Raw genomic sequence first — 13,144 nt, 5'->3', positions numbered from 1 at the left:
ATCTAAACATTGTAATCATCCAGTAAGTGTAAGGAGCTGTCATTTTTGTGTGTGTAGAAAGTATGGTTGTAATAAGGTCAAATTTTGTTATTTCTGCTCATCTTAAGTCATATGTGTAAGCAATCAGGCATTCTAGGACATGAATATTTTTTGTGGAAAAAGATTAAGAGTGAACTTGGTTACAAACCTATGCTGCTTTTGTTTTTGGTGGTTTTTTTTTTGTAAATTTCTTAAAATGTGATCTATAATGTAATTCAGTATCTAATGAGAGATTAGTTCATTGTTTTTATAAAAGAGAATAACAAGGTATTTTCATATTTACTTACATATTTTATTTCTCATGTAAAGAAAATCATGTAAAAATATACTTTTCTTCCTAAGGGTAATTCATACCCTAACATATAATTTTAAATTTTTAGTTTTTTGAATTATTTTGAAATAATGGCTGAATATGTTCATTCACTGCTAGTGGCATCCTTTTTTGGACAGCAAAATCATAAAAATATTTCTCTCTTTTGACCAGCAGTTAATTCTGCTCCAGAAAATTCCTCACACTCACCCTCCAACTCTAAACCAACCAGGTAGTAGAGCTCTCTGGTCAACAAAAATAAACATGTTCAAAACTAAACTTCCTTTCCAGATCTGCTCCTCTTCCTTTGTTATCCATTTTTGTTAGTAGCATCAGCATTTTCCCAGTAATGCAGACTTAAAACTTTAGAGTCATCTTCTTACTCTGCAAGTTCAGTCAGTGACCCATCATCCCATCATCTGATTAATTTAATTAAACTAATTAAATTAGTTTGATTTAGAATTAAACTAAATTCTCAGTTTAATTTGGGCCTTCATTACCAGTTTTCTGGATAATTACCGAAACCTTCTGATAAGACATCTTGCCTCTTATTTTCATTCTTTTCTAATCCAGGCTACATACTCTTTCAGAATTATCTTTCTTAAGTATAGTCATCTTCTCTTGTATACTCAAGGCTTCGAGTGGTTCCCTGTTTCTCACAGAATAAATTTTCTACCCTGAAGCTTAATTTTTCAGACATTTAATAAGACTGCCTTAGCTTAACTTTCTTTTTTTTCTTTTTTTAGATTTTATTGGGAAGGGGAACAGGACTTTATTGGGAACAGTGTGTACTTCCAGGACTTTTTCCAAGTCAAGTTGTTGTCCTTCCAATCATAGTTATGGAGGTACAGCTCAGCTTCAGGTCCAGTTGCCATTGTTAGTTGCAGGGGGTGTAACCCACCATCTCTTGCGGGAGTCGAACAGGCAACCTTGTGATTGAGAGCCCACTGGTCCATGTGGGAATCGGACCAGCAGCCTTTGGCGTTAGGAGCACAGAGCTCCTACCGCCTGAGCCACCTGGCCAGCCCTAGCTTAACTTTCTTGCATTACCTCTTACTATACCACTTTTCATGCCCAGTTCTCTAGCATTGTTTTGTTGTAGTTAAGGCGAGCGCAGCTCACAGTGGCCCATGCAGGAATTGAACCAGCAACCTTGGTGTTATTAGCACCACGCTCTAACCAATGGAGCTAACCAACCACCACTCTAGCATTCTTTTTTTTTTTTTTTAATTTATTGGGGTGACAATTGTTAGTGAAATTACATAGATTTCAGGTGTACAATTCTGTATTACATCATCTATAAATCCCATTGTGTGTTCACCACCCAGAGTCAGTTCTCCTTCCATCACCATATATTTGATCCCCCTTACCCTCAGCTCCCTCCCCCAACCCCCTCGAGCATTCTTAATACTAGTAGTTTTCTTAGTTGGCATGTGAAGTCTGCCTAGATGCCCTTTCCCAATCTTAATGTGTCCACATCATGTCTACTTTTTGAATACTGGTTTAAAAGCCATTCCTTTAGAAAGCTTTCCCCACTTTCAGGGTCTGGAGTAGGATAAGATACTTAAAAGTAAACATACTGTTATCTTTATAGCACTATTATGCTTAGTATACAAAAGTTTTCAGTGCCACATGTTAAAGGAATGAAATGGTGATGAGACAACCAAAGCTAATAGTGTAGTCTTGGGCACAATCACTCAAAAAATTGCATTCCCAAATAATCACATTAAAGTAAATACTGAGTGCAGTGTTGAAGGGAATGAAAAGACTTCCAAAAAAATATTGGCAATGAGTTGTATGTGTGAGTGGATTCATTGTGCAAGAAACCTCAGACACCTTTAGGATTAGATCTTAGAACCGCCTCATCTTCCCATTCCTCTCCTGCTGGTTGTCCCTCTGAACCTGCCTATTTTCTAACATAATAACAACCTAGAGCCCCAATTAATTGAGAAAGTGATTAGTGGTGGATGCTTAGAGTGTTAGAAAATTAGATTCCATGAGTGAATTTTAATGAATTGGACAGAAATATCAAAAAGATTGCATAAGGATAGTTTATATGTAAAGGATCTTTTAAGCATATTTTGTCTTCATATTTTAGAATTGAGATTTGAGCAACATTTCAATAGAGCTATGTTTGTTTATTTACTGAAACTTGCTTCCCTTTCTCACCAAACACCTTTTGGGACTATTTGATGTTTCTGTTAGTTGGCATGTGCACATCAATTTTGATTACTCCAAACTATACTTAAAGGAAAATATGAAAAATGATCACCTACATAAGTTTCTTTCTTTAATTCCCGCCGTGTTCACACGTAGCCAAAAGAAGTCATTAGCTTTAGCAAGTTCGCAAAATAATCTATGAGCTTAATTTAAAAAAAGAATAGTTTTTAATTTAAATTTGATGGTAGTTAATTGATTTTCATACATTCTAATATTTTGCTTTCCATTTTTTCTGCCTTGTAACAGTCATCTAAGAGATTTACTGAACACTTACTACAGGACTGAGCACTGTAAAATAATGGTAATCAAAACTAGATATAGGGTCTATCCCCATAGAGCTTACAGTCTAGTAGGAAAGAGAATGAGTAAATAAATAATCACAAATGGAGGTAAAGGTTAACATAGAAAATTACAGATTGCTGTGAGATTGATTTGATCTATTTCCAGGGGTTAGAGGCTTTCCTTCATGGTGACCCTTCTGTTACTTGATTATCGTGCTGTGATTATTTTCTTGTATATCTTTCCCACTCTTAACCCTGGTATATGTAAACTTCTTAGGGGAAGGAAGGTGTCATATATCTCTAGTGCCTAGTCTATACTAGGTATTCTAACTATAAACATTTACTGAATCAAATGAATGTGTGCAAATAAATTGTTAATTCTTTGTATGAAGTAAATTTTCAGTTTTAGAAGGCCATATTATGATATCATAAAATACTATATAATAAATATTTTTAAATATGTATTTTTTTGTCCTTTGGGATTTACAGGGTCGTCAAATTTACAACAAATTTCCAGTTTTGACTTCACATCCACAAACACCTTATCAGAAGACTCAGTAGTAGTTGTTGGAAAAGGTATTTCAAAGTTATTTAGCTTTTTAATTATATGTGCTTTTCACACATAAGCAAAGCATATCAGTAGAGATGAGAGAAGAGTGTGATTCGGGTGTGAGTAAAACTTTCTTTTTAAACAGTTATTAAATTGAAAGAATTAGTAGTGAATACTTCATGTCTGTCCCCTAAGGAAACTCCTGTGAATGCATGCCAGTAATTTTCAGAGATATGTACATTGTGTACATGACAGCTGCAGTTTGGATACTTCTAAGACACTTTTAGAATAACTAAGACAGTTTTACCATAGTTTAAATTCAAATGGTAGTCCTTATTTATCAGTTTAGTAATCAGTATAAAATTAATTTTATATTAATTATATTAGGGGGAACTTTGAACAATATATTTGCAAATATCTTTTAAAACTTGGTGGGTTTTGGGTTTTTTTTTTATTTATTGATGTAATTGACAAATAAAATTGTAAGACATTTGAAGTGTAAAACATGATTGATATCCATATACACTGAAAGGATTCCCCTATCAAGTTAATTATCACATCCCAATTAGTCTCTTTTTTAATAGAAAAATTCAAATGTAATGATAGGCATTGAGGGGATACATCTTATTTTTGGTAAATAGATTGAAATGCTTGGAAAGCTTTCCTAACTTCTTTGCTTAATAGAATCTCATTAAGTTAATTTAAGGCCTTCTTCAGATTGGCTCCAACCTACTCCGGCAAACTTATTTTCTGTTATCCCTCTATGTGCCTTGTGCCGAACCAAACTAATTTATTCACTCCACATACATGCTTTATACTTATTCAGCTCTGCTTTTAAGCATCCCCTTCTCACAGCATGTCCTCCACTCCTTTCTCACTTGTCTCCAAATTCATTGTCCTCCAATTCTAGCTCAAATCCTTGCTCCTTGAAACCATCTTAAACACTCAGCTCACACCAAACTTTCCTTCCTGTGAACTCAGCACTTACTTTATACAGTTCTCATTTGATGTTATTGTCCCCTTGGGGTAGTTGCTTTTATATTTTATGATGATTTAGCACATTTTTATTATTAACTATATTGTTTATTTCTTGAAGGGATGAGCTTTGTCTTAAACTTTGTTGTCCAGAGTGACATCACGTAAATATTTAATGACAACTGGATTGTTGGTTGATTTTAGGTGTATTTGGAAGTCCAAATTCAGCACCAGCAACCTGCAGCCAATCAGTGATACCTTCTGTGGAAAATGGGGATAAATTTTCAGTCAAACAAAGCATCGAACCACCATCAGGGATTTACGGAAAAGCAGTCCAGCAAAGTATTCCATCATATCTTGATGTTGAGAATGAAAAAGATGTAAGGTTATTTGCTAATTATTAGGTTAAATTTAAGCCTATAACACGTCACTGTTTTGTGTATATCAGATTTAGCATGGTAAAGTACTTTAATTAAAATTTTAAAAATTGCAAAGTAATTTTAAAAATTGATGCTTAATCATTTAAATAATAGGTTATTCTTCTTACTCACCAAATATGTTCTTATTCTGGTGTAATACATCTAGTATATTTTATACTTTGCATGTACTCTATATACATATATGCATATGTGTGTGTGTGTACATACATACATACATACATATATTTATCTACATCTATATCTATATACCATGTTTCCCTGAAATTAAGACCTAGCCGGACAATTAGCTCTAAAGCGTCTTTTGGAGCACAAATTAATATAAGACCCAGTCTTATATTTTATATAAGACTGGGTTTTATATTATTTATATTATATTATATTGGGTCTTATATTAATTTTTGCTCCAAAATACGCATTAGAGCTGATTGTCCAGCTAGGTCTTATTTTCAGGGACACACGGTATATCTATATATAATAATTTTCTAGGATATACTCAAGGAGTAACAGACTAATATCCTCAGGCACAGATTTTCTTGGCTGTTTGCACCATATAATTCTATTTTAGAATCCCTGAAATAAAAACTAAGAAATGTATAGTTAATTTTGTATATAGACATTTAATGGCTATATACGGTTGTCTGAGATGAAGATAGTTATTTTAAATGTCAGGCTCCCTGAATACTTTCAGACTTTTCAACTTTTTCTTGCAGATCAAAGTTTCTATTTCAAAATCTACTTTTGACAAGATGAGACAAAAGAGAAAAGAGGAAAAAGAACTTTTTGACATTAAAGATTGTGAAAAGAAGGACCAGAATCCTTGGGAACGAATAAAACATATAGGAACTGAGAAAATAGCATCTGAAAGTAAGTGAAATTTAGCTTTTGGTGTGTTTTTTTAACTAGTAATATTCTAAAGCTAGTGTACTGTGGTTTAACTGAGCATGATGATGTATGGCTAATAGTGGAATATGTTAAACTATAATGCTGAAATTCGCAAGACCCAGTAGCTTCTAACTATTATAATAAATAATTATTTCTCAGAAAAAAGAAATTGATTGATTGTTTTTCTCCCTTCTAGACTTAAATAACTTTGGAGACGAGGTGGGAGTAACAAAAAGTGAGAGTTCCTCTTTAGAAAACATTGCTTTCAATCCTCCATTGAAAGGAGGGGCTAGTTTAAAAAGGTCGCCATCTTTAGTGTTTTCAGATTCAGGTAAGTCACTTTTTCAATGTAAAGAATAAAGTCACAAATGCTTGTTAAGCTGAAGAGACCACATCTGGTTCAGTTCATTTGTGATAGAAAAAGCACTGAACTAGTAAGAGCCATTAGACAGACCTGGCTTTCACATTTTTATTGGGGAACACTGGTAGGGGCCCCCTCCTTGTCAGTGGAGCTGCTCAGAGTATCTTCAGCTACTCCAAGCTTGGGCTCTGGAGGTCCTGAGGGTGGCTGGGTATGTCAGGCATGTTCCCATCCTTTCAGACCTGCACTGGGTAGTTGTAGTGTATGACCTGTTTGATCATGGCGGTGTACTTGGTGTAGGGAGGCAGAATTACAGTCCCAGCAATCTTGGTTTCCACCCAGACCTGGCTTTTTAAGTATCAGTTCTACCTTTTAATTAGCTTTGTGACTTGGAAACAGGCCTCATTTTCTGCCCTCATACATCTGTAAATTATCTCAAGGGTTGAGATTATCTCAAAGATCTCTTCCATGCTCCCGGCAAATATTCCTGTTTTGCCGAGGTATAGCATTATAAAATGCTATACCATTTTATAACTAAGGTAACTGAAATTGTGAAGCTAATTTATATTAGATCATGATTTTAAAAATTGCATTTATCATTTATTCAGCCTCTCATTGATTACTTGACAAGATTCTGTACCAAGCCAAAAGTACGTTCCATGTTTTCTGTGCTATTTTTAAAAATACTGAATAGGTCTTAAGTATAGTAGCAAATAGGTTAAATCAGAGGTTGAAATGAAATACTATGTGAACTATAGTAAACATTAAGGATTATTGCTTATTATTTTTGTTTATTATTATTATTTCTGAGGAATAAACTGTGTGAACTGTAATACACATTCTTAAGTTTAATTGGGTCTGACGTCTAGGTATCAACTAAAAACCTAAGAAATATACAAAAAAACAAATCTATAAATCTGATCTTGGACAACGTAGTTTGACCTCTCTCAAAGATAAATATAAAAGAGATTTGAACCAGAGGAATGTCTGAGGTTCTTCCTAGCTTGTATTTCTTTTATAATGCAAGAAATGTAGAGAAGTTTTTAAAACTCTGTATATGCAAGAACAGATTGATGGTTACCAGAGGTGGCGGGATGGAGGGTGGTTTGAAATGGATGGAGTCAAAAGGTACAAACTTCCAGTTATAAATAAGTAATGGGGATGTAATGCACAGCATGGAGACTATAGTTAATAATACCATAATGCGGATTTGAAAGTTGCCAAGAGTAAGTCTTAAAAATTATCATCACAAGAAAAAAATTTTTTTAACTATGTATGGTGACAATGGTAGCTAGATTTACTGTGGTGATCATTTTGCAGTATCTACAAATATCGAATCATTGTGTTGTACTCCTGAAACTAATATGTTATGTGTCAATTATACCTCAATTTAAAAAGTAAGATAAAATTTGTTTAAAAACAAGAAAAAATTATGTATCCTTAAAACTAATAATTGTTGAGAGTATGCCTGATGAGAGATGTTGGCCTGTAAAATTACTGGATAAACATGGCCCTAAGAGCTGGTTGAGTGTAGGCCTTCATGAATTTTAAGCTTGTTTAGTAGCATTGTCAAATAATTTCATTATTTATTCATGTCATAAAATCTATGGGGAGAAAAACCACAAAACTTCTTACCTGTACCAGTAGTTAATAGTAGCAATAGAAGTACAAATAGTAGCAAATAGTATAAACAGTAACAAATCATATATTTTAAGTATTCATTCTTGCGAGAGACATCAACTAATTTTGTGATTTTCACCTATAGCAGAGACTTCTCAGATTTTGTTTCTAGGAAGTATGAGGAGAGTGCTTCCTTAAAGTTGCCGTTGTATTATTTGAACAGAAGAATATGCTTATGAGATAAATACAAGCAGTGAGAGTAAACTTTTAGAAACTATTTTAACAGTTTGACCTTGCCATGACACTTTTATTGTAGTTAATAAAAGTATCAGTCTATAAAAGAGAGGAAATTTTTTTTAAAAAGCTTAGTTTGATCATTGTTGGTTTAAATTGATACTCTGTATACCTCCTTTTCCAGAGTAATGTTTTGTTTTGTTTCATTTTTTTTTTTTCAGATGAAAACAGTAAAGATACTGTTATAACCCTAAGGTTGAAATTCTGGTGTTTATCTGCATCTCTTTCATAATGAGTTGATATAGAGAAGAGGTCCTTAAAACTTTAGCATCAGTTTCTTCATCTGTAATGTAGGAGTAATAGCTATCACATAGGGATGTTGAATGAATCAAATGAGATCATGTAAATGAAGCACTTAGCACAATGCTAGGCAAGAACTTAAGTCAGTGATAGCTAGTAATCCTGGTGTGTGTTTTTTGTGGTTTTTTGTGGTTTTTTTTTTTTGGGGGGGGAAGGATAACAGGACTTTATTGGTGAACAGTGTGTACTTCCAGGACTTTTTTCCAAGTCAAGTTGTTGTCCTTTCAGTCTTAGTTGTGGAGGGCGCAGCTCAGCTCCAGGTCCAGTTGCCATTGTTAGTTGCAGGGGGCGCAGCCCACCATCCTTTGCGGGAGTCTAACCAGCAGCCTTGTGGTTGAGAGCCCACTAGCCCATGTGGGAATCGAACCGTCAGCCTTCGGAGTTAGGAGCATGGAGCTCTAACCGCCTGAGCCACCGGGCTGGACCTGCTAGTAATCCTGTTTTGTATTTTCTATTCTTTCTGGGTTGTGAAATTCCAAAGTTGTGAAAATCCAAAAGTTGGAGGATTTTATTTATACATATGAGGCCTATATATGAAACTTACTGAGGATACATCTGAATCATCAAAAAAATAAAATTAGGTCTATTTATTATATTTTGTAATTGTTACATCATCTTCCTCATGTATGATATACTCTAGCAAAAACTGGTACTAATTTATCAGTATTCCAGAATACTATATTTATCTATTTGAGTACCTCTTCGAGTTAGGAATGTGATCAATTTCTGGAAAGCAGGAATTTTGTTAGGCGTCTTTATATGAAATCGCAGGTGACTGGACCTAGATCTAAGTCTTTCCTTTGCCACTCATTAACAGTGAGACCTTGAATAAATTTTTTAGCCTCTAAACTCGATTATTTTCTCAGCTGCAAAATAGTGATAATGAGAGAATCTACCTCAACTTTATTGAGAGAATATAGTAAAGTTTGTAAAGTAGTTACCGGAAGATCTGGCATAAAATATTTAATGTTAACTAATATCATTAATACCTTGTTGCCTTTGGATTTTAAATGCATTTCAATACATAATTAGCATACAGCATCAAGTGAAATTCCTTATATTTGTGTATTTCATGTGTTTCACATTACATTTTCTTACAAATAGCATGGTGGATAAATACTTTTATGATGATCATTTTCTAGTGCTTGTTACTTTTTAAAAATATCTCTTAACATAAAAAAATGGCTAGTAAATCTTTACCTATTTACAAAAGCCATTATGCATTCTCTCTGATCTTTTTGATCTTTTCCTTTCTTATACCTTGACCGCCAGTGGCTTACACTTTGCAGCCCCCTCAGAACCCTGAGTACTCAGGGATGATGATGGTTTGTTTGTTTCCCCAACATCTGGGGCAATGCCTTACATCTGGACAGCGGTTAGTAAATGTTCGATTATGGAAGAAACGTTGTTTTTATTACTACACATAGGCTTAGGGTTTATAATACATTATTAATTCTATACCAATAACAAAAATTGCTATTTTTAGAATTCAACTAGAATTTATATAGAGAGGCCATGAAGCTTCATTTTTAGTTATTGGTTGTATAGTAAAACAGTATATATCCTGTTTCTACAAAATGGGATCATATGCTTCTTACTGACTTTTAGTTCTTAAAGCTAGACTTTGTTATATGACTCATGACTGAAAACCCACTTATATATTTATATTAAGCGTAATTTAATAATTTTATACATTAAAAAGTAAAGTTTCAAAAGCTTTGGTAGCTGGGTATTATAATTTTGTTGGAGACTAATAATACTAGTTTCTATAAGAAATATTCATAGAATCTAATCAGAATGCCATTTGTATCCCTTTGTGTCAAAATTCCCTGATGCTTTATTTAATAGTGTGGTTTTTTTGTTGTTGTTTTAGGTGAAGCATCTCCTGGAGCTATTCCACAGTATAAAGAAAGGATGCCTTCTGTCACTCATAGTCCAGAAATAATGGAGTCATCAGAACTACGGCCATTTTCTAAACCAGAAATAGCACTGACAGAAGCCCTGAAGCTCTTAGCTGATGAGGATTGGTAAGTTCACCATTGTTAAAACTGAGCTGAGTTCTAAACGTTTTCTGTAAATTTTTAATGAAAAACCTTAAAACATTTCCTATTAAAATGGTCTTAGCAATGATTATTTTTGTCCTTAGGTAGTCTGAGTTTTTTTCAGCTTATCAACGTAGCTGAACTCTGGTTCTAATAATACTTTATTACCATTTACGTTATAAATTATATACCACAAGACATAGTTTAGCTTTATTGCGGATTACACAAACATTTTGATATTGGAATATAAATATCACCATTTCTCCAAATGTTTCTCTGTGAAGGATATCCTACAGCAATCCCGGAAATACTTCCGTGTTCCTACCACAGCTGCAGCAGCCCCCAGCCAGCCCAGCTAATACCTGAAGGGAAACAGACAGACAGTGGCGTCCCATTTGCTTCAACTTGAGCCTCCCCTGGCTGCCCTCACCCCATTCCTTCCCCTGTGCCTTCAGCATCTCTCTCCATCCCCATCCTACACCTTATCATCAGTTTTGCCTCTTTGCTAGATCATATTTATCAACATAAAAGGTCCTATAATATCTTTTATTTTTAAGAAAACTGCCAAAATCGTACATCTTCACATTTGCTTCCTCCCCTTTCGAAAGAAAAAGTTCTTAAAAAGACTAACTCATTGTCTCTAACTTTTCACCTCATGTTCTCTTCTCAACCTCTTTTATTGGCTTTCAACCCTCCCCATCATGACTACCACTTCACTAAAACTGCAAAAGTGACCATTTTGCTAAATCTACACTGGTCATTTATTAGTCGTCATCTTATTTAGCCTTTCAGCAACATTTGATATAGTTGACACTCCCTCCTTGATAACACTTTTTTCATTTCACCTTGGAAAATTCAGTCTCTTGATTTTTATTCGGCTTCAGTATTTTCTTCCTTCCTTCTTTCCTTCCTTCCTTCCTTTCTTCCTTTCTTTTTTTTTTTCTTTGAACTAATCTGCCATCTTGTTCCTTTCTCGACAGTGATCTCTATTCATTAATTTCTGATTCCTTCTCCTCTGTTTCACCTCAAAATTGGGGAGTATTTCAGAATTCAGTCCATTGGGATTCTCCATCCATTCCATAGATCCAGGCTGGTAATTTTTTTCTGTATGAGCCAGACAGTAAATATTTTAAACTTTTCAGTCCAGATGTTTCTGTTGCTACGACTCAACTTTGCTGTTGTAGAACAAAAGCAGCCTTAGACAATATGAAAACAAATGTGTATGGCTTTGTTCCACCAAACTTTACTCATAAAGAAACTTTACTTATAAAAAAACTTTACCAATACTATATGATCCATTTATATGAGGAACTTAGAGTAGACAGTCATAGAAACAGAAAGTAGAATGGTGGTGGCCAGGGGCTGGGGAGAGAGGGGAATAGGATGTTGTTTAATGATTATAGAATTTCAATTAGGCAGATGAAAAAGTTCTGGAGATAGATAGTGGTGATGGTTGCATAACATTTGAATGTACTTAATGCCACTGAATTGTACACTTAAAAGGAGTTTAAATGGCAAACTTTATGTTATGTGTTTTACCACAATAAACAATTGATTAAAAAAAAAAAAAAACTTTACTTATTAAAAAGAAATCTGATGGGTCCAGATTTGGTCTGTGAACCATAGTTTGCTAACTCCTTTCTTAAATGATTTCATTCAGTTCCATAGCTTTAAATTTCATCCACACTCTGATTTCTCATAAATGTATATCTGGGTTCCTGGTATCTTCTTGAGCTCTAGTCTTGTACTCCAACTGCCTCCTGACACTTCCACTTGGATGCCAATAGACATCTTAAATTTAACGTGTCCAACACAGAACTCTGGAACTTCTACTTCCTGCCATTTAACAGGCATTAGATTTAACTTCACATTTGAAAGAACTAAAGAAACCAAACAAAATTCAAAATAATGTTCATCAGGCCCTGAGATATAATGATCCCTGAGAAACAGGAAATAAGCAAGGTGAGCCCTACAATTGCCCTGGCTTCCTTTCTGGAGAGAGATTTCAGGTCACAGCTCATGGAAGGGAAAACCATCTAGATATCAGCAGAGATGGAACTGGAGCTGGGAGTTTGGGGAAACCATGGTAGCTAGAGTTCGCAGGGCAGAATGCCAGAGGGTAGAGCTCCACAAAGAACTCCAGAGGCCTTCAGAGGATTCTTCTGAAACGTTTAGCTTAAGTACTGGTCAGGGCATGCATGTGAATCAATTACCTGAAACCAGGACAAGTTTCCCCCTAAGAAGTTATAGGGAACAATCCCTAGAGCATATACAAGGCCAAGAATACTTCCTCTTCCCACTGGCAGAATGGAAAACTTCATAATTCACAGAGCTTAGGGTAGAACACTCAGAAGAGTTTTGCTTCATCTATGGAATGAATAAACCCTAAGCTAAAGACTGGATTGGTCCCATCTAACAAAGCATAAATGCAAGACCTAAGAGGGTCAAACTTTTCAAATAACTACATGCTGGAAGAAAGTTAAAAAATATTCATAGAAATACAAAAATATCTAAGGTAAAATGCATAGCATCAAATAAAAAATTGCCAGGCATTTAAAGTGCAGGAAAATGCAACCCATAATGAGAAGAAAAACAAATTAAACAATTGAAACTAATGAAAAAATGATACAGATGAGACAATTAGTAGACAAAGACATTGTAACTATAGTTATAATTCTAATCTATGTGCTAAAGAAGCTAGAAGAAAGATGTGAACAATCAGTGAGCTGTAGGACAGCTTGCAAAATCCCTTTTGCTGTATAATTTAATATGATTGAGGGAAGAGATTTCCCATCATATGCACCCTCAAGGCAAGGGTATTATACAGGCA

The 13,144-nt window shown here is 34.5% G+C and overlaps 1 protein-coding gene across 2 annotated transcripts in view; it reads left to right on the top strand.

Moving 5' to 3' along the window:
• The window catches only part of TOGARAM1 (TOG array regulator of axonemal microtubules 1), a 68,716-nt gene that overhangs the window by 37,826 nt on the left and 17,746 nt on the right, over window positions 1–13,144 (top strand). For both annotated transcript variants that reach the window (XM_081049924.1, XM_081049923.1), the window contains 5 exons: window positions 3,340–3,426; window positions 4,580–4,755; window positions 5,526–5,679; window positions 5,894–6,028; window positions 10,146–10,299. In XM_081049924.1, coding sequence (XP_080906050.1) covers window positions 3,340–3,426; window positions 4,580–4,755; window positions 5,526–5,679; window positions 5,894–6,028; window positions 10,146–10,299 — 706 coding nt within the window. The remainder of the gene's footprint in view (window positions 1–3,339; window positions 3,427–4,579; window positions 4,756–5,525; window positions 5,680–5,893; window positions 6,029–10,145; window positions 10,300–13,144) is intronic.

The sequence above is a fragment of the Rhinolophus hipposideros genome (genome assembly GCF_964194185.1).
Source record: "Rhinolophus hipposideros genome assembly, chromosome: 5".
NCBI lineage: Eukaryota > Metazoa > Chordata > Mammalia > Chiroptera > Rhinolophidae > Rhinolophus > Rhinolophus hipposideros.
This window is presented reverse-complemented; position numbering and strand designations above follow the sequence as displayed.